Below are 26,380 nucleotides of genomic sequence, written 5' to 3' on the forward strand. Positions count from 1 at the left end.
AAAAAAATAAAATAAGTCCAATGTAACATCGTAACATCTTAGCACTCTAAATAGGCCTACACTTAGCCAACGCGCCAATAAAAAAGAGTCCTTCTTATATTAAATTAAGATAAGTTCTAAATTAAGAAGGGGTTAAAGAAATTAAGATAAAGGCCCCGCGGGATTTGCTTCGCTACTATTCTCCACAATCCGGCCTCAACGCGGCGGTGAATATCTGAAATGTAATAAGAGAATAATGCCAACATTAGCCTACATTATGCATTTAAGACTCAGTTAATATTTTGTTATAATTGAAAAACCTTTACTCACCAAGATTAGGCTACATGTTTTGTAAAGGAAAATGATTGAATCTACTGTAGTTTCAGTGCGGTCCTGCTCTCACTGATGGTGCGTTCAGTAGCACTAAACCCCCTTTCACTGCTGCTGCGACTGCCCGGGATGCATAGTACTGATCTGGCAAATTTTGCCAAAACATAATCACCAGAGGCAAGCCTCTGTTTCACCTCCCCAGCATCCATTTTCGCATCTTTCTCGCGCTAATCGAAACGCATCACATGACCGCTCATTTACCGCGCAAGCCGTGTAAAATGATATAAATTAAGCCCGAGCCCGACCGGACCCGACTTTGGGTTCGGGACAAATATCTTCAGCTCTAATGCAATTGTTACTTTTTGACATTAATTAAAAACTATGGACAAAGGCCCATTGTGACCGCTTGATTAATCCCTCTGCTTTACTTAAATGTATCAGCTTAATTTATTTTAGGCCACCTCTTTTTTAGATTGCTCACACATCAGACTTACTGACTAATGATCTATGAAGAAGATGTCTCCTTGCTCTTCTGTCTTTATTTCTATTCTTATATCAGTGGGCAGTTTTTGAGTCCAGTGTTTATGTTAAGTTATAATGACCTTGTTACATTGTGATGCAATATGTTATTCCATTTGGAAAGGTATTTCATTTACGCCACTATAGTTGCAGCTCTAAGTCGTGCTGGTATTAATTTTTTTTTGAAGGTATTAAAAAAGGTAGTAAAAGGTATTAAATTCAACTTAAGATGTTCTGTATATACCCTGATTGAGATATCAACTTTTCCGTTTTGACTAGTATGTATTCCAGTTGTGACTAGTAAATGATTTTTATGTACTAGTAGTTAAACATTAGGTACTAGTACTTATTTTTAGATACCGGTATCTATTATTTAATAATTTTTAATCTATTATAATATATTTTTTTATATACTAGCACTTAATCATTAGATACTAGATACTACTTATTTATTAGATACTCTAACCTATTAAATAGATACTAGCTCTTAATTATTACATACTAGTATTTATTCATTATATACTAGTTCTTATTTATATGATACTAGTACTTAGTTAATAGATACTCATACATAGTAATTAGATAGTTCTTATTCGTTACATACTAGTACTTATTGATTAGCAACAAGTATTTATTCAAAGATACAAGTACTCATTTATTAGATACTAATACTTATTTGAAATGTTACTAGTAAGATTTTTTATTTTACTAGTAAAATAGTAAAATGTTTAATTGAACTGTACTGTGGCCATTCAGACTAGTCATATCATAAGATGAGTAAAAAAGCAGATCGACTAGTAAGATAAAAAATTGTTACTAGTAATAACTGCGAAAGATACTAGTGTCTAATAAATAAGTTCTAGTACCTAATGAATAACTACTCGTATCTATTAATTAGTTACCAGAATTTATTCAATAAGTACTAGTATCTAATGAATGCTTACTAGTAATATTTTAAATAGATACTAGTCACTATTGCAATAATTACTAGTCAGAAATGAAAAGATGATATCAAAAACAGAATAACTACCCTTCCCTGTTCATCTGGAGATATCTTTAACCTCATAAAGTACTAGTAAGAATGTATTTGGAGATATATTATTTTAAAAAGATCATTACATAAACATGAGTACATCTCCACCTTCCAATCAGAGTCCACATGGTAATACAATATATTAATATGCTGAATTAATTTGATTGTTAATTTAGGGCTAAATGGCTTTGTATCTTAGCCTACCTTGCTAATTGGTTACCATGAAAACACAAGGAAAGATTACAAACCTGTTGTCCAACAAATGTATAATGATATGTTTAGTCCAAATACACTTTGAAATAATGTATATCTGTGATCTGACATGGTTTTATTAAACAGAGGCAGAAATCATGCTACTTTATTCTAAATGGTGATAAAGGCTATAGGTTAGCATTGCGTTTTAAATTTACTTCATTCTTATAAAAATACCCGAGATGGCTTGAATAGAGATAAAAGCCATATATTGTCACATATTGTGACACATATATTGTTTATTTTATTCATGTTTCATCAGTAAAACGTCTATCTGCATGTTATTCAGCTACTAGGCTACATCTACAGCAAAAGCTGAAAGCCTTTGTCCATAAAAGGGATTTCCTGGAACGTCATCAGTGAGTCTTATTTGTGGAGGGCGCCCTCCGGCGACAAGTATGAATGAAAAAGAAATTACATTAATTGAGTACTCATTATTGCTCACTAAACCCTGATTTGGGTAAAAATAGCAAAGATAATTAAGAACTTTGAGGTTGTAATGCCAAGCCAGCAGAGGGAGCCATCACCCGAATACTGACTGCGCGCTCTCTCTGCTGCTTCTACATTCACTTCCTGTTTGGGACTACTTAAGCTGTGACCATGTGCTTTCACATCACAAAGTATTGCCAGTTTACCTGCCTTACAGAGCATTTTCTGATTATTCTGTTTGTTTGCACATGTATGATTCTGCCTCGTTTTCTGACCACTGATTTCTTGGATTTCCCTTTTTGGATTGTTTGCCTGTGTGGACTGATTTCAAGGTTTGGCTTTATTGCCTGGTTTCTCACTACGATTCACGGATTACCCTTGGACTGTCAAAAGAGTGGACTGCTTTTGGTTATCGACCCTCTGCCTGGTTACACGTGTATGTTTGCTGTTATTTGCAATAAACTTCGCATTTGGATTCTAACACCGCCTCAGCGTCTCCGTTACAGAATACTTCGCCTCCCTTGAATCCAGCGGAGGTCTCCAACTTGCAAGCAGCATTCGCTTATCAAAGCAAATTATTGAAGATTATCTTCATGCCAAGCAAGGTAACCGTACTGCAGCTGACTATGCTATTGAATTTCGTACTCTGGCAGCCCAGAGCGGATGGAATGATGTTGCTCTTAAAGCTATCTTTTACAACAGTCTTAATATCGATCTACAAACTGAGCTCGCCTGCCGTCGAGAGAATTCATCGTTTTCTGAACTCGTTAACCTCACCATCAAGATCGACAATCTCAGGAGGCAGACACGCAGGCAATGCACTACCAAGAGTAATCATCGCAATTCCCCAATCTGCGGTCCAGCAATGGAACAAACACCTGCCGAACCCATGCAACTTAATGCATCAGGACTGACTGAGGAGGAAGGAACAAGACGTTGTCAAAATCATCTGTGTTTTTACTGCGGTAAACCAGGCCACCGTAGTATAGGATGTCCACTCAAGTTCAAGACTTCCTCAGGGGTAAATATCCAAAATTTCTCTGTTCTTCAATACAAGTCACTGACATTACCAGTCACCATAAGAACTGATACTCTGTCTCTTGATCTAACAGCGATGATTGACTCTGGGGCTGCACTGAATCTCATCAATAAGGACATCGTCAAGAAATATAACATCCCTACCCAACCATGCATACCGCTCATCCAGATCAAAGCTATCAATGACACTCTCATCGATCACGGCATCCACTACCAATCCAAAACCGTGAAACTTCAAGTTGGTCTGCTTCACCAGGAAAACATCACCTTGTATGTGGTCACTCACCCAAATATGAAGTCATCCTAGGATTTCCCTGGCTCTCCATCCATGATCCTGCCATCTCCTGGTTTCAAGGGGAATTAACTCACTGGTCACAATTCTGCATGAAGAACTGTTTTTCCATTCAGCCACAACCATGTCTTACCACAAGCATTGAGAGTCCAGACACACAGGTAAAGATAACCAACCCCCAGTCATTTTCAAGATTTATCTGAAGTTTTCAGCTAGACTAAAGCCACACAACTCCCTCCACACAGCCCCAGGGACTGTGCTATTGACCTACTGCCTAACGCCATGCCTCCCAAGAGTAGAGTTTATCCGTTGTCCAGGATGGAGGATCAGGCTATGGAGGAATACATTGAGGAGGCTCTAGATTCAGGTTTCATCCGTGCATCAACATCCCCTGCTACAGCAGGGTTCTTCTTCGTAAGCAAGAAGGATGGTGGTCTAAGGCCCTGCATCGACTATCGTGGGCTCAACAACGTCACGGTAAAGTTCTGTTACCCCTTGCCTCTAGTACCCCTGGCTCTAGAACAACTGCGGGAGGCCACCATTTACACCAAACTAGACTTACAAAGTGCATACAACCTCATCAGGATCAAGGAGGGTGACAAATGGAAGACTGCATTTCTCACCACTAGGGGGCACTATAAATACCAGGTGATGCCGTATGGGTTAGCCAACGCCCCAGCTGTCTTTCAGTCCTTCATTAATGAAATTTTCAAGGAGTTCATGAACAAGTTTGTTATCGCCTACATAGACGACATTCTGATATACTCCAAGACAGAAACAGAACATGTTACCCATGTGCGTGCAGTTTTGTCCCGTCTACTGGAAAACCAACTTTATGTCAAGGCTGAAAAATGTGAGTTCCACGTCCACCAGACATCATTTCTAGGTTATCAAGTCAGCCACCAGAGGGTCAAGATGGACTCAAGCAAAGTTCAAGCGGTCACGGATTAGCCTCAACCTACTACCATCAAGGAGCTCCAAAAATTCCTGGGCTTCGCCAATTTCTACCGCCGCTTCATCCAAAATTATAGCACCATTGCTTCTCCTCTTACCTCACTCCTAAAAAATAAACCCAAGAAACTCTGTTGGACCGAAGAGGCAGATCGAGTTTTCACCACACTCAAAGCAAGTTTCACTTCAGCTCCTATTCTGAAACACCCTAACCCTGAGTTGCCATTTGTTGTGGAGGTGGATGCGTAAGACTGTGGAATAGGAGCCATTCTTTCTCAACGTCATGGTCAACCAGGCAAGTTTCATCCATGTGCCTTTTATTCCAGAAAACTCACCAGTGCGATGTGGGAAATAAAGAGTTACTGTCCATGAAAGCCGCTATCGAGGAGTAGCGGCAATGGCTAGAGGGCGCTCGTCATCCTTTCTAAGTCATCACTGACCATAAGAACCTCGAATACATCAAAGGCGTAAAAAGACTTAACCCTCGTCAAGCTCGATGGGCCCTCTTCTTCACTCGTTTCAATTTCACAGTCACTTACAGACCAGGAAGTAAAAACAATAAGGCAGACGCTCTCTCCCGTCAACATGATCCTCCTATGGATATTCACCCACCTGAACCCATCCTTCCACCCACTGTCATTCTAGCTCCCATCTCATGGAACATCATGGAAGAAATTCAGCGCAGACACGACCAAGACCCGCCACCACCACAATGTCCCCCAAATAAACACTACGTACCTCAAGAAATACGTCACCAAGTACTACAGTGGGTCCACACCTCTCTCAGTGCAGGTCATCCTGGTATATCACACACTCTACATCTGTTAAAGAACTCATTCTAGTGGCCATCAATGACCAAAGACACTACCGCATTCATCAAATCATGCCAGATCTGTGCCCAATCCAAGACCCCCAAGGAATTGCCTTCAGGCTTACTTCAACCACTACCTATTCCACAACGACCCTGGTCACATCTCTCCATTGATTTCGTCACTGACCTGCCACCTTCCCATGAGTTCACAACCATTCTAGTAATCATTGACCATTTCTCCAAATCCTGCCGTTTAATTCCATTGAAAGGTCTACCCACAGCCATGGAAACAGCCTTAGCCCTCTTCAACCATGTCTTCCGTGTCTATGGTTTACCTGAGGACATTGTAAGTGACAGAGGAACTCAGTTCACATCACAAGTCTGGAAAGCCTTCTGCAGGCAGCTTGACATTAATGTTAGCCTCACCTCAGGATACCATCCTCAGAGTAATGGCCAGGTGGAAAGACTAAATCAGGAGATCGGTCAGTATCTACGCACTTATTGCAGTCGTGAACAGCATAGATGGTCAGAGTTTCTCCCCTGGGCCGAATATGCCCAAAATTCACTCACCCATTCCTCTACAGGCCTCACCCCCTTTCAGTGCGTCCTGGGGTTTCAGCCTCCCATGTTCCCGTGGTCAGGTGAACCTTCTTCAGTTCCGGCTGTCGACGACTGGATTAAGCGTAGTGAGAGGGTGTGGGACAGTGCCCATGTGCGTCTCCAGTGGGCTGTACAGAATCAGGAGATCCAAGCCAACAGACGCCGCCATCCACACCCTCCCTACCAACCTGGACAGCGGGTCTGGCTCTCTACAAGGGACATCAAGCTGCGGCTGCCCAGCAGGAAGCTCAGCCCTAGGTATGTAGGCCCTTTCAAAATTCTTAAAAGAATCAATGAAGTAACCTACCAGCTTGAGCTTCCTCCTAACTACCGTATCTCTCACTCCTTCCATGTGTCTCTTCTCAAACCGGTCCACCCGGAGGCTGACCCCAGCCAGATGGCCCCAAAACCACCGCCACCCCTGGATGTAGACGGCTTGCCCGCCTATCAGGTAAAGGAGTTACTGGACTCTCGGTATAGAGGGGGTCAGCTCCAATATTTGGTGGAATGGGAGGGCTATGGACCTGAGGAGAGGTCATGGGTAGCCTCCAGTGACATTCTGGATCCGTCTCTCACGGAGGAGTTCCATTGAGCCAGACCCGACCGTCCGGCACCACGACCATGGGGATGTCCTCGCCGAGCTCCAGGAGTCACTCTTAGAGGGAGGGGTTCTGTAATGCCAAGCCAGCAGAGGGAGCCATCACCCGAATATTGACTGCGCGCTCCCTCTGCTGCTTCTACATTCACTTCCTGTTTGGGACTACTTAAGCTGTGACCATGTGCTTACACATCGCAAAGTATTGCCAGTTTACCTGCCTTACAGAGCATTTTCTGATTATTCTGTTTGTTTGCATGTGTATGATTCTGCCTTGTTTTCTGACCACTGATTTCTTGGATTTCCCCTTTTGGATTGTTTGCCTGTGTGGACTGATTTCAAGGTTTGACTTTATTGCCTGGTTTCTCACTACGATTCCCGAATTACTCTTGGACTGTCGAAAGAGTGGACTGCTTTTGGTTATCGACCCTCTGCCTGGTTACACGTGTATGTTTGCTGTTATTTGCAATAAACTTCCGCATATGGATTCTAACGCTGCCTCAGCGTCTCTGTTACAGAGGTAAACATTTGCAAATCCTAAAGTTTTCCTCAGTGTAGAAAAGTGTACTTTTTTCTTTTTCTCACAGCTATATTTATTATTATATTTATTCTTAAATGCTCAGGGTTTTTCTTTTATATATTATAGTGAAATAGTGTTATTACAAGAGTAATATTCCTTATTTTGTTTCATGTTTCTATATAGAAATAATAACCATAATCATTATTAGTCAGATTGATATATAAAAACAACATTTTTGGCCAAATTGTGCAGCCCTAGAACAGCACCCTTTTTTATTATTAATAATATTTTTTGCCTTTTTTTCCAAATAAAGAAAAACATAAAGGTTTGGATTCTGTGTGCCCTGTACCGAATAGAATATTTATGTTGGGATAAACTTACCTACAGCCAAATCACAGCCGTCCCAATATACCGCCATATCTCAAGTCTACGAGTGTGACAGTGCTCATATAATTAATAGGTAATTAATTAGTTGCAATTAATAAATGTTTGAATGATTGACTAGCTGTTATGCAAGTGTGGTGTGGTTTGAATTTTGTACTAACGTTTATTTTTCTTTTGTATCAGGTTTTCCACATTAAAACATTTCTGTTCCTTTATAGAGATCCTAATGAGTGGTAATTTCATTACTCTGGGAGATTCAGTGGATTTGCCCTGTCAGATTGACAAAAGCTTGTTAGAGAACAATCTGAAGGTGGAGTGGAGAAGAACAGAGACTGTGGTTCATCTGTATGAAGATGGCAAGAGTCGAGCAGATGAACAGCACAAGGATTATCACAAAAGAGCTCATTTCTTAAAGAAGAAGATTAAAGATGGAAACTTCTCCCTTCGTCTGAAAAAACTGAGAGCTGGAGATAAAGGGATTTACACATGTAAAGTTTATAAGGACCAGGATTGTGTGCATACAGTCAATGAAGAGTTGAAACTGGGTAAGTGTAAAATAATAATAATAATAATAATAATAATAATAATAATAATAAAAGAAAAGAAATTGCTGCTGTTGTTGCCCTGAACAATATATGTGTAACGTGGACGCTGAGGCAGTAGTAGAATCCATACACAAAAGTTTATTAGGAACAGCAGCAAACATAAACGTGCAAACAGGCAGAGGGTCGATAACCAATAAGGCAGTCCGAGAATGCAACAGTCCAAGGGATAATCCAGAGAGCGATCGTCAACAGGCAGATAAAGGGTCAAACCTTGTAAACAGTCCACACAGGCAAACAATCCGACAGGGGCAATCAGTAAACTCAATAATCCAAAGACAAAGCAAGACAGCAACAGGTAATCCAACAGAGTTATATAAACGCTCGGTAAGGCAGGTTTAACTGGCAATACTTCACAAATGTGAGAGCACATGGGGAGTCCTTAAATACTGCCAAACAGGAAGTAGCAGTAGAAGCAGCAGAGGGAGCATGCAGGCAGTCCTGGGGTGAGGGCTCCCTCTGCTGGCTTGGCGTTACAATATGATTTGAATTAAGCTGCATAGATACAATATAAATAGTATTTCCAGATTTTTTTATAATACTAGTTTGATGCATTTAAGTGATAAATATAGTTGTCTGGACTGGTCATGTGTTATTAATTATATACATAAATTATTATTTTGAATAAGCACAAGCTACATCTGAACATGTTTTTTATATGCTTTATCAGCTGGGTTTGTACATATGAGTGTGTAAGTCAATTAATGTAAAAAAAAAAAAAAAAAAAAGGAGTTTGTGGAAGGATTGATTGTTCAGCACAACATCTGATCTCAGTCTGTTCATTTGCTGTTCAGAGATTTCACCAGATATCTATGAAAATTAGAGTTAATGATGTGTGTCTGCAGCCTGTTTAATTGATGATTAATTACACTGACATTCTTTATCATTTAATTTTACATCTAATTAGACAGAAACGCTTGTTCACTTACTTATTTATGAATATTTACTATAATGGTGACTACTATTGTTCTCTTTTTAGAGCTGCTGTTTGCATCGTTGATATGCTGTTTTCGTGTTGAACTCTGTAAAAGTGCTTTGAAACAATCTGTGTATATAAATCAAGTGCTGTATAAATACAGGGGAAAAAATCACACACAATCATAAAATAAGTACAGACAATTTCAAACAGGAAATTAAGCTAATGAAACTTTTCTGGCTGTGGATATTTAGTTTAATTGCTATTAAAGTGCCTTAAACAAACTCTGATTATCTTTTAAAGATTTGATGTCAACCTAAAAAAAACTTTACACCACCCTAATTCATTTAGGTGTTATCCAATTATTTCTTCTTCAAAAGCACTTGATGATGATTTTCTCAAATGGGCTGATATTAAATCTCCGGAGTGCCCTTAATTCTGGAAGTTGTCCAAAGCTAGCTAATCAGATTCAAGAGACTTGAGATAATGTTATCCAGTTTTGTGTGTGATATGCGTTAGACAGTGTGAGGATGAGACCTAAACTCTCTCACTGCTGTAAACTCATGGTAGAAAAATATAATAAAGAAAGAAAAAAGAAACATAATGGGAGATACTGAACCTTCTGTGCCTTAACGTTAATAAACTGTGGTCTTTTTTTTTTTTTTTTTTTTTTCATTTTCAGGATTCACTGTGAAACATTCTCATCACACACCGGTTCATCTGGGAGCTTCAATGGTTTTGCCCTGTTATAAAGATAAACCCTCTGGAATGGAGGGTCTGAAGGTGGAATGGAGAAAAAAAGACTTGAAGGATCTGGTTCATCTGTATGAAGATGGTGAGAGTCGAGCAGATGAACAGCAGCAGGAATATCAAGATAGAGCTCATTTTTTTACTGAGCACCTTAAAGATGGAAACTTCTCCCTCCGTCTGGACAAACTGAGAGCTGAAGATGAAGGAGAATATACATGTACAGTTCACAGCAGGGGTCGCAGGCAGTTTTCAACCAATTTAAAAGTGGTACTGAAACTACTAGGTAAGTCAACAGATATGAAAAAAATATCTCTTCTATCCTTAATCAGTAGTTTAGTTATTTATAATATTACATTTGTGTTTCCAACACAGTTTTGAGTTTGATGATTCATTAAGTTATAAATGTAACTGTCAGAAAGAACAGAGATGTGTGTTTTAAATAAAACCGAATGACTGATAATGATGGTTTAACCCTCTGGGCCTCTTTGGTCATATTTGACCAAAAAAAAAAAAAAAATCATATTTTAAAATTTTAAACATCGTAGCTTCATTGGAATGAGATGACTGTAACGCGCTGAGTCGAGGCTAAATGATAGCTCGCCAAACTCAGGTTGCAGCAGAAATCACGAGTCACATTCCACATCTTGAGCTTTATTCTCCTGGCAACAGTGTTACTTATTAAAAGAAGACAACTTAAATTAGCAACAGAAATTAAAAGTAAAACCATCGCACCCGCACACATGCGGTACTCGTGGCATATGGTTGCAGACTGTGCACAGAAGGGAACTCTGCTCTTAAAGGAGGCACAACATTTTCACTCATTACAGATTTCCCCCGACCAAAAAGGTCTGCCCTCAGCCATACACAGCAAAAGAAACACATGACTGAGTTGAAAAGTTAAATGGCAGAGGAATAGATAATGCACAAACAGTACAAGCACACATGTTAGTACAGTGCACATTAGTTTGAAAAAATAAAAAGTGACAAACACAAAAGTGAAATGCACAAATTTTTCAGATGCAAATAATGAACTTGTACCAAGAACTTATATGCAGAACAATTAACATTCTAGTAACACTGAAGCTTCACCTTTCATCCTTAGTGCAAGTCAAGCCTTTTTGTATGGTAGGGGTTAGTCCACTGTTAGTCCACTATTTACTGTCCAGTCAGGCGTAATTCTAGGGACCTTTCTTTGTCTCGGCGCATAATGACCCAGACCCTGGTTCGAAGCAGTGGGTGTTGTGGAGCAAAGTTGATGAATTTTCTCAATGAAGTCAATAAGGCTCGAGAAGCAGAGTTCCAGATGTCAAAATAATACTTTATTGGACAAAGCAACAAAGCCGAGACAACGGTTACCGCATTTAGTCTCCGTCTGTCCTGGTATCCGTTCTTATACCTATCCATGCTCACCAAAATTGGTAATTCCAGTTTTTTTATGGGTTACGCCTGTCTGTTTTGACTAGACCACCTGCCAAAATGATCTTAACTCCTCCGTCTCCAATTAAAAATGACCCTTAATTCACCATCTCCAATTGATTGGAGGTGGTCACATGGGACATACATCAATCATGTATCTGTCATATATTGGAAGTTACCCAAAGTTCATTAGTTCGCTTAAGTTCACTGATTTGATCCAGTGGAAATCACCGGTGCTACCCAACACCATACACATAAGACTCTCAATCTGTGTTATGACATCCAGTATTGTAACAATCAGCATTTTGATCTATTGATTATTGTTATAACCATACATTATGTTTAAGTAAAATAATATCATATTGAGTAAAATAGCATAATATATTTTGAGAATACACAATATGGGCAGGGATACAATACCATTCACGTCAGGTGGCATGTCATGTGAAGTAGAGACAGCCCCCACATCACTACTGTCTGATAGAACGTCAAGTGAATGTTTAGTCAAATGTTCAGGAACACTACCATCTGAATGATCAACTGAAAGTCTGTTTGAGTAGTCAGCACTAAGCCCCTGGTCAACAACAACAGATCTCTCTTCATCCCTCTGGGTGGGTTTTAACCCTGACCAAGTCACCCACAGCATAGGAAACTGTGCAGCGCTTCTGATCATAGTAATGTTTGCTTTTTGAATGGCTCGTCTCCAGAACAGCTGTGGCATGATCATAAGCAACCTGCAGGGAAGCTCTCAAACTCTCAAAGTACAGTATGTCAGTATCGTCCACCCCTGTAACATTTGGTTGTGTTATCAAGCAAGGATCAAGGCAAAGATCTCACTAAGGAATTTACTTTAGTGATATTGATTTTTTTTATTACAGATACCGATTATTTGCATAATTATGTGCCCGATAACCAATATGCCGAACCAATATTTATTTACTGTTATAAAGTAAATCAGTGACTGAGTGAATTAAGTCCATACTTTATAATTAAGTCCACTGCCTTTGGGTTTTCCTCCTTTAATCCTCTTAAAGTGTTGAAAATTAGCAGTCATTCATGTTAAAATTAATCTTCATATTAAAACAATAAAAACATTTTATTTATAAAATGCATCAACTAATAAGCAAAATAAATGTAGAATGTAGAAAGTTTTAAAAGAAGAAAATAAATAAAGGACAGGAGTCATATCAACTTTGTTTTAAACTACAGTTTATACGCTGTTTAATAGGCTAAAGAGTGAATAATTCACTGGATAATGTTCTTTGGAATATTGGAATATAACAAACAAAACATCGTATTTTATTGTATTTCTCAGCTGGTATATCAGAATTACTAACCTTGTTTTCGTTGTTCTATTCTGAAATAGAGCTGTAATCGGGCCTTAAAAGTTAGGCCCGACAGTGCCCGAGCCTGACAGAATTCGGCCTGAGCCCGACAAGTACATTTTGATTGACAGCTTTTTAAAAGCCTGAACCCGTTTACAGCCCGACATTATTCAAATGAGCGCAATCACGCAGCTCTTTTGCCTTTTGACAAGAATGAGTCATTTATACATGGTTTAACATAATTTATTAATGACTAACGTAGGCTATAGGCCACTTGGAAGTTGGAACAAATAAATATAATAAGTCCTCTGTAACAGCATAACATCTTAGCACTCTAAATAGGCCAACGCGCCAATAAAAAAGACTATTTCTTAACAAATTAAATTAAGATAAGTTCTAAATTAAGATGGGTTTTTGGCAATAACGAAATTGAGATTTTAAGTTATTAAGTTTCAGCGCGGTCCTGCGCTCACTGATGGTGTGTCCAGCAGCACTGAACCCCCCTTTTACTGCTGCTGCGACTGACCGGGATGCATAGTACTGATCCGGCTAATTTTGCCAAAACGTAATCACCAGAGGCAAGCCTCCGTTCACCTCCTCAGCATCCATTATCGCATCTTTCTCGCGCTAATCGAAACGCATCACATGACCGCTAATTTACCGGGCAAGCCGGAGCGCAAGCCCGAACCCGGCCCAAACCCGTGTAAAATTATATAAATTAAGCCCGACCCCGACTGAACCCGTCGGGTTTCATCGGGTTCGGGCAAAGATCTTCAGCTCTATTCTGAAATGCCTGCTGACAGCGCGGTTTATCTATGCCTTTACATAGAACAGGGGTGGCGAACTCCGGTCCTGGAGAACCGCAGCCCTGCATTGTTCAGCTCCAACCCTAATTAAAACTCATCTGCCTGTTGCTTTCTAGTAACCCTTCAGACCTTGATTATCTTGTCCGGGTGCGTTTGATTAGGGTTGAAGCAAAACTCTGCAGGGCTGCGGCTCTCCAGGACCGACGTTCGCCACCCCTGACATAGAAGTATACTCAAACTGTGATCGCTGGCAAAGATAACAATTTCCATAGGGTTGTATATATTTAGAAGTGTGTTAGAAAAATAATGGTTATATTAGTAAATGTTAATATAATTGAGGCTGTTTTAAACAAGTGAATCTTGTTAAAAGTTGCATGCGGTGGCCGTCAGAGCATCAACCCGGTGAGTGAACTTAGAGCCCTGCATTTCACCCCGAGCCCGATGGGCCCCGACTTTTTTTACGTCCCTAGCAGGGCCGGCCCATGGCATAGGCGAAATAGGCAATTGCTAAGGGCGCCGCCGATCCCTAGGGCGCCAAAATGAGTGAAGTTTTTTGTTGTTTGTTTGTTTGTTTTTTTACCAATACTACTCCAATGCTATCAATTTAAAAATATATAAAAAAAAGCGATTATCCGACAAAAACATAACTATTCGGTTCGACGCATGATCAATCTTCCCCCGCACAGCCGCACTTCCACATACATCAGTCACCTGATTGTGATAGATGTTCACTTCACTAATAAATTATCAGTATGTCAAAAGACCGAAGCCCTCTGGTGCATAGGGAAGAAAAAAAAAAGAAGAAGGAGAAGAAGAGGAAAACCGGGACAAAGACAGAGATAAAAATGATGTAATGAATGATGATCATATAAATAAACTACATGAGGTAAAAGTTTGTGAACAAACTTCATGTTGGCCTAGTCTAAAAGTTTAAAATAGGGTAATAACAGTGGAGTACCAGAGATCCGAGATTTTGTAACATAATGGTGTCATTTTTCGTGTCGCATGATAACACATTTTAATAATATTTTTATGCTAGTAGTAGTGTGTAGTATTTGGGGATCTATGGTATTTGGCTAATGAATTGGGTAATTTACTAATATTTGTATATAACTGGGCTTATTAAAATAGCAACATTTTATGTAAAATTCACTTTAAAGATGTACGTTCCTCAGTTAAATTCGAGGTGATACTGTTAGCAAGGGCTAGTTTAGTAAAACATTGCTGCCATCTACTGGAAGTCGAACACTTTTCAAATATATACTGTTACAAATGTCTTGTTTATTGTTAGTTCAAGTTAGTTAATACATTCACTAATGTTAACAAATGGTACACACATTTTTTTTTTTTTTTTTTTTTTTTAAATAAGAAAATGTATTATTGGTGGAATGGGCTGTGAAGCAAGGGGCACCAGGTAAAATCTTGCCTAGGGCAGCAAATTGGCCAGGGCCGGCCCTGGTCCCTAGGGCCGAGCTTCGGGCCAAATTTCACGTCATAGCTCAGACTCGGGCCGGGCTTCGGGTCTGTTTTATGCTTCTTCTTATTTTTGTACTTTTGACATCCACAATTTATGGTGATGAAAAAATTCCGCGCTGGTGGAAACAACACGAGATTTCACATTCGCTTTCACTTTTGAGACCGGCTCGGAAGGCGTTTAGTGTCTCCATCAGCAGCAGCAGCGAGCGCGTCTTTAACACAGAGGGAAGAGATTCCCGTTCACGTGCACGCAATAGGCTAACGCTTGCTGCAAAGCAGAAGTAATTAACATGAATGTGTCGAGGGGAAAATAGTAAGGAGATTTTTTAATTATTTATTAATAAACTAGACTCGCCATCTTCTCTTTGGACACGCCTTTAAAAAGCATCATTACAGATTACATAATGATAGAGTTTTTGTTTTTGTTTTCGATTTGATTTATTTCGTTAAGTAATAATTTTGAGCTTTCTATAGGTATATTTATCATGTCTGTGCGGTTTGTATTCGCTGAGTGTCGGTTTATTTTTGTGAAGCGGTCCTTTTGAGACAACAGAAAGCGCATAATGATTGTTTTTTATAAAAGCACCGTTTGCAACGTTTTGTTGATATTGTGAGTACACACAAATAAAAGTAGACCCTTTACAGTTCCGAATGATGTATTACTTAAGAGCAAAAAAAACTAACAATGCTTTATACTTTAACTCTTTTAGGCCTATATTTATAGATTTTATTTAAGGCAAGGATTATCATGTGACTGAGTTCGAACTATTTCTTATGACGGTTTAAGGCTTTATGTGACTTCATAAGACTAATGAACATACAGTGCCCTCCACTAATATTGGCACCCTTGGTAAATATGAGAAAAGACGTCTATGAAAATAAATCTGCTTTGTTTATCTTTATGATCTTACATTCAAAAAATTCACAAAATTTCATTGAAGTAAAACAATTAAAAGTGGGGGGAAGCTTACTTTATGAAATAAATGTTTTTTTTTTTTTTCTCATATGCATGTTGGGCACAATTATTGGCACCCTTTGAAATTATAATGAGTAAAATATCTCTGAAGTATATTCCCATTCATATTTGCATTTATTTAGCACACTAGAATGACTAGGAGTATGATATTGTCCAGCAATAACTTCCTGTTACACAGGATTATAAATATGAGGAGCACAAAGGCCAAATTTCCTTAATCATCCATCACATGGAATAAAACCACATAATACAGTTCTGATGTGCAGAACAAGATTGTTGAGCTTCACAGAATAGAAAGTGGCTGTAAGAAAAGAGCTAAAGCATTGAAAATCCCAATTTCCATCATTATGACAATAATTAAGAATTCAAATTAAACTAAAGATTTTACAAATTTGCCTGGAAAAGGACGTGTGTCTATATCGTCCTAATGCATGGTGAGGAGGAGAGTTTAAGTGTCCAAAGACTCTCCAAGGATCACAGCAGGAGAATTGCAGAGATAAGAGGAGTCTTGGGGTCAAAAGACTAAAAAAAAAAAAAATTAAAATAGCCCCTACGTCACCACATGTTGTTCAGGAGGGTTAAGAAAAATCCTCCTTGCTCATCCAAAAACAAACTCCAGCATATTCAGTTCTCAGACTCGACTTAAATTTCAAATGGGAATGGCTTCTGTGGTCAGATGAAACTAAAAAAAAAAGAGCTTTCTGGCAGCAAACACTCAAGATAGGTTTGGTACAAAAAGTACCCCATGCCCACGGTTAAATATACTGCTGGATCTTTAATGTTGTGGGCTTATTTTCCTGCCAGAGGTCCTGGACGTCCTGTTCAGATACATGACATCATGGATTCTAGCAAATACCAGCAGATAAAAAATGTAAACCTGACTGCATCTGTTAGAAGTTCTATAATGAGCTGTGGTTGGATCCTCCATCAGGACAGTGATCCAAATGAACCATCAAAATCAACACAAAAATGTGTCACTGAGCATAAAATGAAGCATCTGCCATGGCCATCCCAGTTGCCTGACCTGAACCCTATAGAAAATGCATGAGGTGAACTGAAGAGAAGAAGCACCAGCATGGAGATGGTTTAATGGTTCAAAATGGTTCAAACAAAAACAGGGTTGTGAACATTGATGGCGTTACACAGTCTTAGATTTCTGTTACGTTTATTGAATTTATACTTGTTTTTTTTTTTTGTTTTGTTTTTTTGTATTTTAAAAGCCTAACCAGGGACTGGGGCTGTGTAACGCCAAGCCAGCAGAGGGAGTCCTCAGCCCAGGACTGCCTGCATGCTCCCTCTGCTGCTTCTACTGCTACTTCCTGTTTGGCAGTATTTAAGGACTCACCATGTGCTCAGACAGTTGCGAAGTATTGCCAGTTTATTCTTGCCTTACCGAGCGTTTATAATTACTCTGTTGGATTACCTGTTGCTTTCTTGCTTTGTTTATGGACTATTGAGTTTACGGATAACCCCTATTGGATTGTTTGCTGTTTCTGGACTGACTTCACGGTATTCGACCCACTGCCTGCTTTATCTCTCTGCTGCTTGGATTACGTTTATGTGTTGTATGCTGTTGGACTGCTTTTCTGGTAATCGACCCTCTGCCTGTTTCCATGTTTATGTGTGCTGTCATTTGTAATAAACTTCCGCAATTGGATTCGAACGCCGCCTCAGTGTCCATGTTACAGAATACTTCGCCTCCCATGAATCCAGCGGAAGTTGCAAGTACACGTCCAACCATGGACCCAGCAGATCGTCTCATCCATCTCAGACAAGAAAACCGTCCAATAGAGGACTACGTAACTGACTTCTGTGAACTGTGCTATCAGGTGAACTTCAATGACACATCTCTCAAAGATCTTTTCCGTTTTGGTTTATGTAAGGACATTTCATATTTAATGCCACGAAATACCCCACATTGGACTCTGGAAAGTTACCTAGATCTTGCACTCCGGTTAAGCGGCTCACCTTACACTGTTGGGATTGCGGACGAGGGACCCCGCAATCCCGCAGTAACCACCACACCACAGCCTGTTCAAGCCACGTCCATCAAGCCAAGGCCTGTTCACGTCATGCCTGCCCAGCCAAAGCCTGCTCACGCCACGCCTGCCGCTCCAGGACCTGCTCACGCCACGCCTGCCACTCCAGGGCCTGCTCACGCCAGGCCTGCCGCTCCAGGGCCTGCTCACGCCACGCCTGCCGCCCGTCCAGAGTCTGCACCCGTCATGGCCGCCATCCCCAAACCTGTTCACAAGATGGCCGCCATCTCAGATCCACTCCACAAAATAATCGCTGTTTCCAAGCCACGCCTCATGATGGCCCATGTACTGGACTCACCCCTAATGGCTGTATGGGCAGCTAAAATGACAGCTACTGTTCCTGTACCAAGTCAAGCTGCAGAACCAAGTCAAGCTACAGAACCAAGTCAAGCTGCAGAACCCAGTCAAGCTACAGTTGCTGCTCCAGGGTCAAAAGCTTCCGAGTCCAGTCGAGTTTCAGGGTCAAGTCAAGTTTCCAAGTCCAGTCAGGCTTCCAAGTCAAGTCCAGTTCCAGGGTCAAGTCCAGTTCCAGAGTCCGGCCAAGCTACAGAGTCCGGCCAAGCTACAGAGTCCGGCCAAGCTTCAGAGCCCGGTCAAGCTACAGAGTCAAGTCAAGCAACAGAGTCAAGTCAAGCCAACGCTGCTGTTTTCCGTGAGTCAAGCAAGGCCACAGCTGTTCCCCATGAACCAAGCCAAGTCACAGCTGTGTTCCACGAGCCAAGCCAAGATACAGCTGTTGTTCCCCATGAATCAAGCTAAGTCACAGTGGTGTTCCACGAGCCAAGCCAAGATACAGCTGTTATTCCCCATGAGTCAAGCCAAGATACAGCTGTTCTCTACGAGCCATGCCAAGTCACAGCTGTTCCCCATGAGTTAAGCCAAGTCACAGCTGTGCCCCACGAGTCAAGCCAAGTCACAGCTGTTCCCCACAAGTCAAGCCATGTTGTTCCTGAGTCAAGCCATGTTGTTCCTGAGTCAAGCCATATTGTTCCTGAGTCAAGTCACGTTACAGCAGATCTTCACAAGCCAAGTCAAATTGCTGCTGTCTTCCCTGAGCTAAGCCACGCCACGGTTGTTCTTCATGAGCCAAGTCAAGCTGCTGCTATTGTCCCTGAGCCAAGTCAAGTCACAGTTGACCTTCACAAGCCAAGTCAAGTCACAGCTGGACTGCACAAGCCAGGTCAAGTCACCGCCGTTCTTCCCGACTCAAGTCAAGTCACGGCAGGCCTCCCTGAGTCAAGTCCGGCCACGGCAGGCCTCCCTGAGTCAAGGCAAAAAGCTATTGTCCTACCAAAACCTCATCAGGTCCCTTCCAACCTTCTCAATCCACCTCACGTATCTACTGACCCAAGCCACGCAGAGCCCACGCTCCCAAGCCACGCAGAGCCCACGCTCCCAAGCCACGCAGAGCCCACATTCACAAGCCACAAGTCCATAACATCCACACCCTCCAGGTCACCAGACATCCCACTATCTACCGTGCTGCCTGTAATGGCCGTAGCCATTTTTAGTGTGTGGGCTGCACACTATGTTCCAGAGGTCTTGCCTGTCCACGAGTCTGCTCCCGAGGCCTCGCCTGTCCACGAGACCGCTCCAGAGGCCTCGCCTGTCCACGAAACCGCTCCAGAAGTTTCGTCTGTCTACGAGACCACTTCAGAAGCTTCGTCTGTCCACGAACCTGCTCTAGAGGCCACGCCTGTCCACAAGTCTACGACAGAGGCCTCCTCTGTCTATGAGTCTGCGCCAATGCCCCCAGAAGTGGCAGCTCCGGCTGCAGAATCTCCTCAAGGGGCGGCGTTTCCCCACGGACTCTCTGCCTGTCCTGTCACGGCCATGAAGGCCATTTATAATTGCCCTGCCACACCTGCCCAAGCATCTGCGCCCATGCCCCCAGAGGTGTCAGCGCAAGCTGTAGATCCTCCTATGGGGGCGGCGTCCAGTACTTCATGGTCTGCTACTGCTTCACGGCCCAGGACCTCCAGTGTTCCACTGTCTGTCATTGCTCCACGGCCCAGGCACGTCAATGTTTCACGGTCTGCTGTCGCTCCACGGCCCAGGTCCTCCAGGTTTCCACTGTCTGCCTCAGCACCACGGCCCAGGACCTCCAGGGTTCCACTGTCTTCCACAGCTCCACGGCCCAGGTCCTCCAGTGCTTCACTGTCTGCCACTGCTCCATGGTCCAGGTCCTCCAGTGCTTCACTGTCTGTCCCTGCTCCACGATCCAGGCCCACCTGCTCTACATGGACCTGGCCCTCCGTCCCACCCCCTGCTTTGCCTCTGTTCCCCCACCCACCTGGACTGTTGTTATTGTTTTGAGTGCCAGGAGTCGCTCCTAGGGGAGCCTGCATGCTCCCTCTGCTGCTTCTACTGCTACTTCCTGTTTGGCAGTATTTAAGGACTCATCATGTGCTCAGACAGTTGCGAAGTATTGCCAGTTTATTCCTGCCTTACCGAGCGTTTATAATTACTCTGTTGGATTACCTGTTGCTATCTTGCTTTATGGACTATTGAGTTTACGGATTACCCCTATTGGATTGTTTGCTGTTTCTGGACTGACTTCACGGTATTCGACCCACTGCCTGCTTTATCTCTCTGCTGCTTGGATTACGTTTATGTGTTGTATGCTGTTGGACTGCTTTTCTGGTAATCGACCCTCTGCCTGTTTCCACGTTTATGTGTGCTGTCATTTGTAATAAACTTCCGCAATTGGATTCGAACGCCGCCTCAGTGTCCATGTTACAGGCTGCAAATTAGCCATTGGCTAGAAGCCTGTATGTAGAGTATCTGTAATGTATTCTGCATTGTCCCTGTTAAATAAATAACTAAATAAATGGAGCTGAGAGACTGAAGGATCTGAAAGGTTTCTGTATGAAGGAATGGTCTCTGATCTCTTGTCAGGTGTTCTCCAAACTCTTCGGGCAATAAAGGAGAAAACTCAAAGCTGTCATCCTGAATAAAGGACATTGCAATAATTGGGTGCCAATAATTGTGGTCAACATGAACTACAGAAAAACATTTATTTCATAAAGAGATTTTCCCCCTGCTTTCCATGGTTTTACTTAAATGATAGGTTAGAATATTGTGAATTTTTGAATGAAAGATTAAAAGGATAAACAATGCAGATTTATTTTCACAGCCACCTTTGCTCATATTTACCAAGGGTGCCAATATTAGTGGAGGGCACTGTACAACAGCGAGAGAATTAAATTCATCCAAGAACATCAAGCTCCCAATCTCAGGTGCCTCTAACCACTCACTCAAAACCTCCCGAGGAGTAGGTTTACCCAGAGTCACTGTTCTTGATGGGACATGAATGCTAACCGATGAACGTAGCATAAAATCCATTCCCAAGATGAGTGGAGAAGAAATATCAGGAATAATGACAAACCGATGGTAGAAGCTTTGTCCTTGGAGGCCAATATTTAGCCGGACAATACCAGTTGGGCTGCAAAATGCACTGTTGGCAAGCTGAATTGGGGGTAATTTGCCTCTGTGAAATTGGAATTCTTGAGTAACAAATAAAATATAAGCACTCAGATAACCTTTAAAGAATTTGACAATATAGAAAATATGGGCTACATTAGAAATGTTCTGAAGAGATGACAACAGTTCAATATCACCACTCTGAAAACACAGTCTTTAAATGTCTGTATTGTCCATCACAGATTATTTTTTCTTTTTCACAGATTTTATTATTTTTTTTTTTAACATTATTATCATGGTTTGTTTGATGAGCAAATGCAGTCCATAACAGCTGGGAGCATCAAAGAGATCAAATCACAAAACTATGACTCAAAATACAGTTCAATTTCAAGATAAATCCAGTGCGAAACACTTTCAGTTCTGAATTCACCGATTCAGCACATACGGTTGAATCCCCGCGAATGAATGTAGAAGGAGTCGCTTGAAATCACTGAAATCACTTCAAATGCAGTCAAAGTTCACAAACAGTCAGTGTTCCCATTACCGTAACGAACCACAGTCCGAGCTATATATCCGATCCTATATCCGATCAGTCTGCTTCCGTGTAAACGACACAATAAATCCAAGGCCAGAGATAAAACGTTCAGGCGCCACTTGTATCGTGCTGAGTCAGGGTTAAAGGATAGCTCACCTAACTCAAGTTGCAGCAGAAATCAGCCAAACCGCACACAGGTCGCATTCCACATCTCGAGCTTTATTCTCCTGGCAACAGCATTACTTATTAAAAGAAGAAAACTTAAATGAGCAACAGAAATTAAAAGTAAAACCCACACACATGCGGAAGTTGTATGTAATGTAATCATCAGCTGTTGTTTGGCAGCACTGAGCTGGTAGTATTTTACTAGTTTAGTGTTTTAATTAGAGATGTGATTGTGTTTGGACATAGGTGAAAGAGGTGTACTGTATATACACTAGATTCAGTTTGTCCAAATAACCAGAGTGTCTTTTCTCAGAGCTAAATAATACCCAGGGTTTGAACTTCTTCTGCTGTTAATTGGGATCAATATTTCTGTTAAAACATAATTTTTCCATTTGTCTAAATGTGAGTTATTTATATTTTCTGGCCAGACACCGTCTTCCATCTTCAGATGTTTCTTGTCTTCTGTCCAAATCTGATCATGTTTCTTGCTTTTGTCCTCTGGGGTGTTTCTGAAGGTCAGTGATTCACTACTGATTAATTATCAATGCATTATAATGTATCATTCAAATAGTTGTTTATTAATACACTAATTATTATTAATATCTGGTGTTTGTTTCAGGGTCTCTGTTTGAGACGGTCTCTTGTTGTGCTCTTTATTTTCTGAGGCCTCTCATGTTGCTCTGGACGGCTCCGTATTTGAATGAGTTCACAGGTGATTCATTATTGACAGTTTATTAGTGAAAATATACTTCATGAATTATAATACCCAGATTGTTTTCACATGAACTAAATAATCTGTCAATACCTGAAATGTGTTTTACCATAGAAGGGCTTCAGTGTTTTATTGGCATTTGTGTTTAATTGTGTTGTAAATGTGTTATAAGTGAAATTGGGAATGTAATTATTTCATCTTTTCTGTTTTACAGGCAACATTAAAACATGGATTCTGTATAACAGTCATGACACAGAATACATACTTTTCTCAGCCGTTTTCTATTCAGGTAAATAAATCCAAATGTAAATCAACAGTCATTATTATAAACACATTAACATGCACATTAATAGTTGAACAATAATTACATTAAATGATGTAATATTCTCAGTATCCTGCTGGGAATATTAAAAACAAAATACAACATGACATTAATTCTCGGAAGTGTCTGGTGTTACTGTAGTATTGTTGTCAGTATAAGATATTTTACATGTGTTCAGAGCTGAATCTGTGTGTTTGTGACTGATCACATTTTATCACTCTTATAATCTAAAATATATAATTATGAAAACAATGGCATTCATTTTTACACTAAACATCATGTTACTGTCTTAGACTGAGACTGAAGCTAAAGCTACTTCTGCATCAGCATGTTTCGGGGTCATGTCAGGGTCAGGGGTCATATAATCAGCACAAAGGTCACAGGGTCAGTATCAGACAGGAACAGCTGAACTCAGACTTTAATGTGTTGTAATGTTGCCTCTGTTCAAGAGTTTTAGTAATTCCTTTGTATTTATTATATTTTGTTCTTCTATTTTAGTAGCTGCTGTTTTTTCTTTCTTCCTTTATTCCAGTTCTATTTAAATCTGTTTGGGACAAAAGTCTGAATTACACTGGATTTGAACGTGTCATGATTATAGTCCTCTTTGTAATAGTGATTCTGTTCAACCTCTTCTTTATTATTTACAGTAAGTATTTCCTTCCATCATTAGTCAGTGAATGAATGTAATGAATGTGCTGTGAAATCATGTTTTACCAGATTAATGGTGTTTGTTAAAGGCACAAAATATAAAAACATAACATCAGACCTGATTTATCAGTTAATTGAGGAATTCCCATTAGACAAGGTGAGTTTTTATATGCATACACGGAGTGTTCAGTGTCACAGTACGTAGACATGATAAGGAGAAAAAATAAAAGTAATGGAAAAAAATACAAGAAAAAATGAAAGTAAAATAAATCAAAGTGTACATTTTAAAAGGTATGAAATGAATAAAATAGATTGTCACTGTCAATTTAAATAATAGTAAGTGAAATTATGCAGTGAATCAGCAGGTAAAGTCTTTAGTTTATTCAGTCTCAGGCCTTTGAGTGATTTAAAAACAAGTAAGAAAACCCAACCCTAAACCTACCCCTTACAGGAAACATGTTTGCGTCGTTACATTTTAAGATAAACACCATTTACTATTTTTAATAATTTTTTAACATTGTCAAAAAATGTCAAAAATTTCAGGTTTTACTATTCCTGTGGGGACATTTGGTCCCAACAATGTAGCAAAAACAAGTACACACACACACACACACACATATAGCACTTTCTATCATTATTTTCTTTTTGGGATTGCACACGCTCTCTGCCCGTGAATCTTGTTGAAATGTTTTCTGATCAGTTTCTGAGGCGTCTGATCACCTCATGCCACTGATTCATCGATCCATGATCAAGGGAAACTTGGAAATATCAGGGAATTTTCAAATTGTGATTTTCAGGCCATGGAAAATATATATATATATATATATTGACTAAACCTAAAATTTTAAGGCAGCAGGGTAACATTCTCGACATATTCACCACTGATAAACTGCTCCTAAATGGAGAAACATTAATTTTCTGTGAGGCTGCTTTGCAAGAATTTGTATAATAAAAGCGATATACATTGAATTGAATCTCAACATCACAGGGGTTCAAATATTTCTGAAGAACAGTGTTTATGTAACCGGTGTTGTCTGCTTTGTTCTTTGTTTTTTTTTTTTTTCTCTCAGAATAGTAACCAGACGGACATCAACTGATAGTTCAACTCTTCTTTAATCTGATAACACATAAAATGATCTTTAAACAGTGTGTTTTTGCCCTTCTTTTTTTTTCTCTCCCATGTGGAGACAGAGTGGAAAGGGGAAGAGAACAAGGAATAAAACTTTAAAACAATAAAATCAGTTTAACAATGCAGCATATCTCAAAATAAAAAAAAACAAAACAAAACAAACAAAAAAAACAAAACATAAAATGTTTTTTAAACAGTGTGTTTTCGTCCTTCTTTTCTTTTCTGTTAAAGGGAAAGTGCAACGCAGTAAGCACATGCTTCAAATGCATCAATGAGACGTCAAAATCAATCACAGCCTCAATTAAAATGAAAACATGAAAATAATGAAACATACATAAAAAAAAAAAGAAATATGATTTAAACAGGAAAAATAACTTTTAAAGTGACTTTTAAAGTAAAGATGACATTAGATTAATAAGAACTTAACAAAAAACAACCTTTCCCATGTGGAGACAGGAAACTAAGACAGGACACTTAGAATAATGCTGACGTAGAAATTTAAAGGGGAAGATGCACATGTACACAGATAGGTGAATCAGGTATACTTTGTGATCTTTTTTGTGTAATTCTATATAAGAAATGAACATTTTGCTTTCCACATTTTTACATTAACCTGCAGAAGAGAAACAAATAACTAATGAACAACCATCACAAAACATAAAAACCGTCATGGATCATCCAGGTAACAACACACTGTAAAGGACACACTGTAAACTTTCGAAATTTGTGCAACTATAATGTTGTCTTATGGAGTATATATATACGAGAAGTTTATCAGTGGTGAATATGTCAAGAATTTGTTACCCTGCTGCCTTAAAATTTTAAGTTTAGTCAACTCAGATATCCAGGTTGCCACTTAGTACAACTTAATTCTGTTACTGAGACTTGTAATGTCATTATTCATGATTGACATATTCATCTAAAGGAATTACACACTTTACATTTGATATGAAATTTAATAAAAACATATTAGATATCATCAGATATCGTACTTATTGATCAATAGTCAGAGCTACAGATTTGAAAACCTATGAAATCCCCCTGTTTCAGCACTGGTTAGTTCTCACCACAGTTTTACAAAATGCTTCAAAATGGGTGTGGTGTGCTGCGGAGTGGAGGGAGAAGAGGAGAGAGAGTCAACTTTGGGTTCAAACGATTTAGACAGTTTAATTTCACTTCTACTGAGTTAACAACACAAATAAATGCACAGCCATTTGCACTCTACATCAAAAACATTTGAACGCACTGTTGCACCTCTATTAACTTTTAAGGCTTAATTTGATGAAATGAATGAATCGTGAATGAATTTTGCTTGTGCCAAACTTTTACAAAGCAAAAAAAAAATTCTCTTTCGATCCATGAACATTTCTCTGAGTTTAGCAATCTCACAGCCTGAAGCATCTGTCA

The 26,380-nt window shown here is 40.0% G+C and overlaps 1 protein-coding gene across 1 annotated transcript; it reads left to right on the forward strand.

Moving 5' to 3' along the window:
- Positions 1-7,957: 7,957 nt before the first annotated feature.
- LOC127162577 (matrix remodeling-associated protein 8-like) lies at positions 7,958-22,874 on the forward strand (the record flags this gene model as incomplete). Its single annotated transcript, XM_051105373.1, has 4 exons — positions 7,958-8,278; positions 9,934-10,284; positions 22,591-22,677; positions 22,782-22,874. Coding segments are annotated over exons 1-4 (850 nt in total), but the record flags the coding sequence as incomplete, so codon positions are not given.
- Positions 22,875-26,380: the final 3,506 nt, after the last annotated feature.

This window comes from Labeo rohita, unplaced genomic scaffold (genome assembly GCF_022985175.1).
Source record: "Labeo rohita strain BAU-BD-2019 unplaced genomic scaffold, IGBB_LRoh.1.0 scaffold_972, whole genome shotgun sequence".
NCBI classification, from domain to species: domain Eukaryota; kingdom Metazoa; phylum Chordata; class Actinopteri; order Cypriniformes; family Cyprinidae; genus Labeo; species Labeo rohita.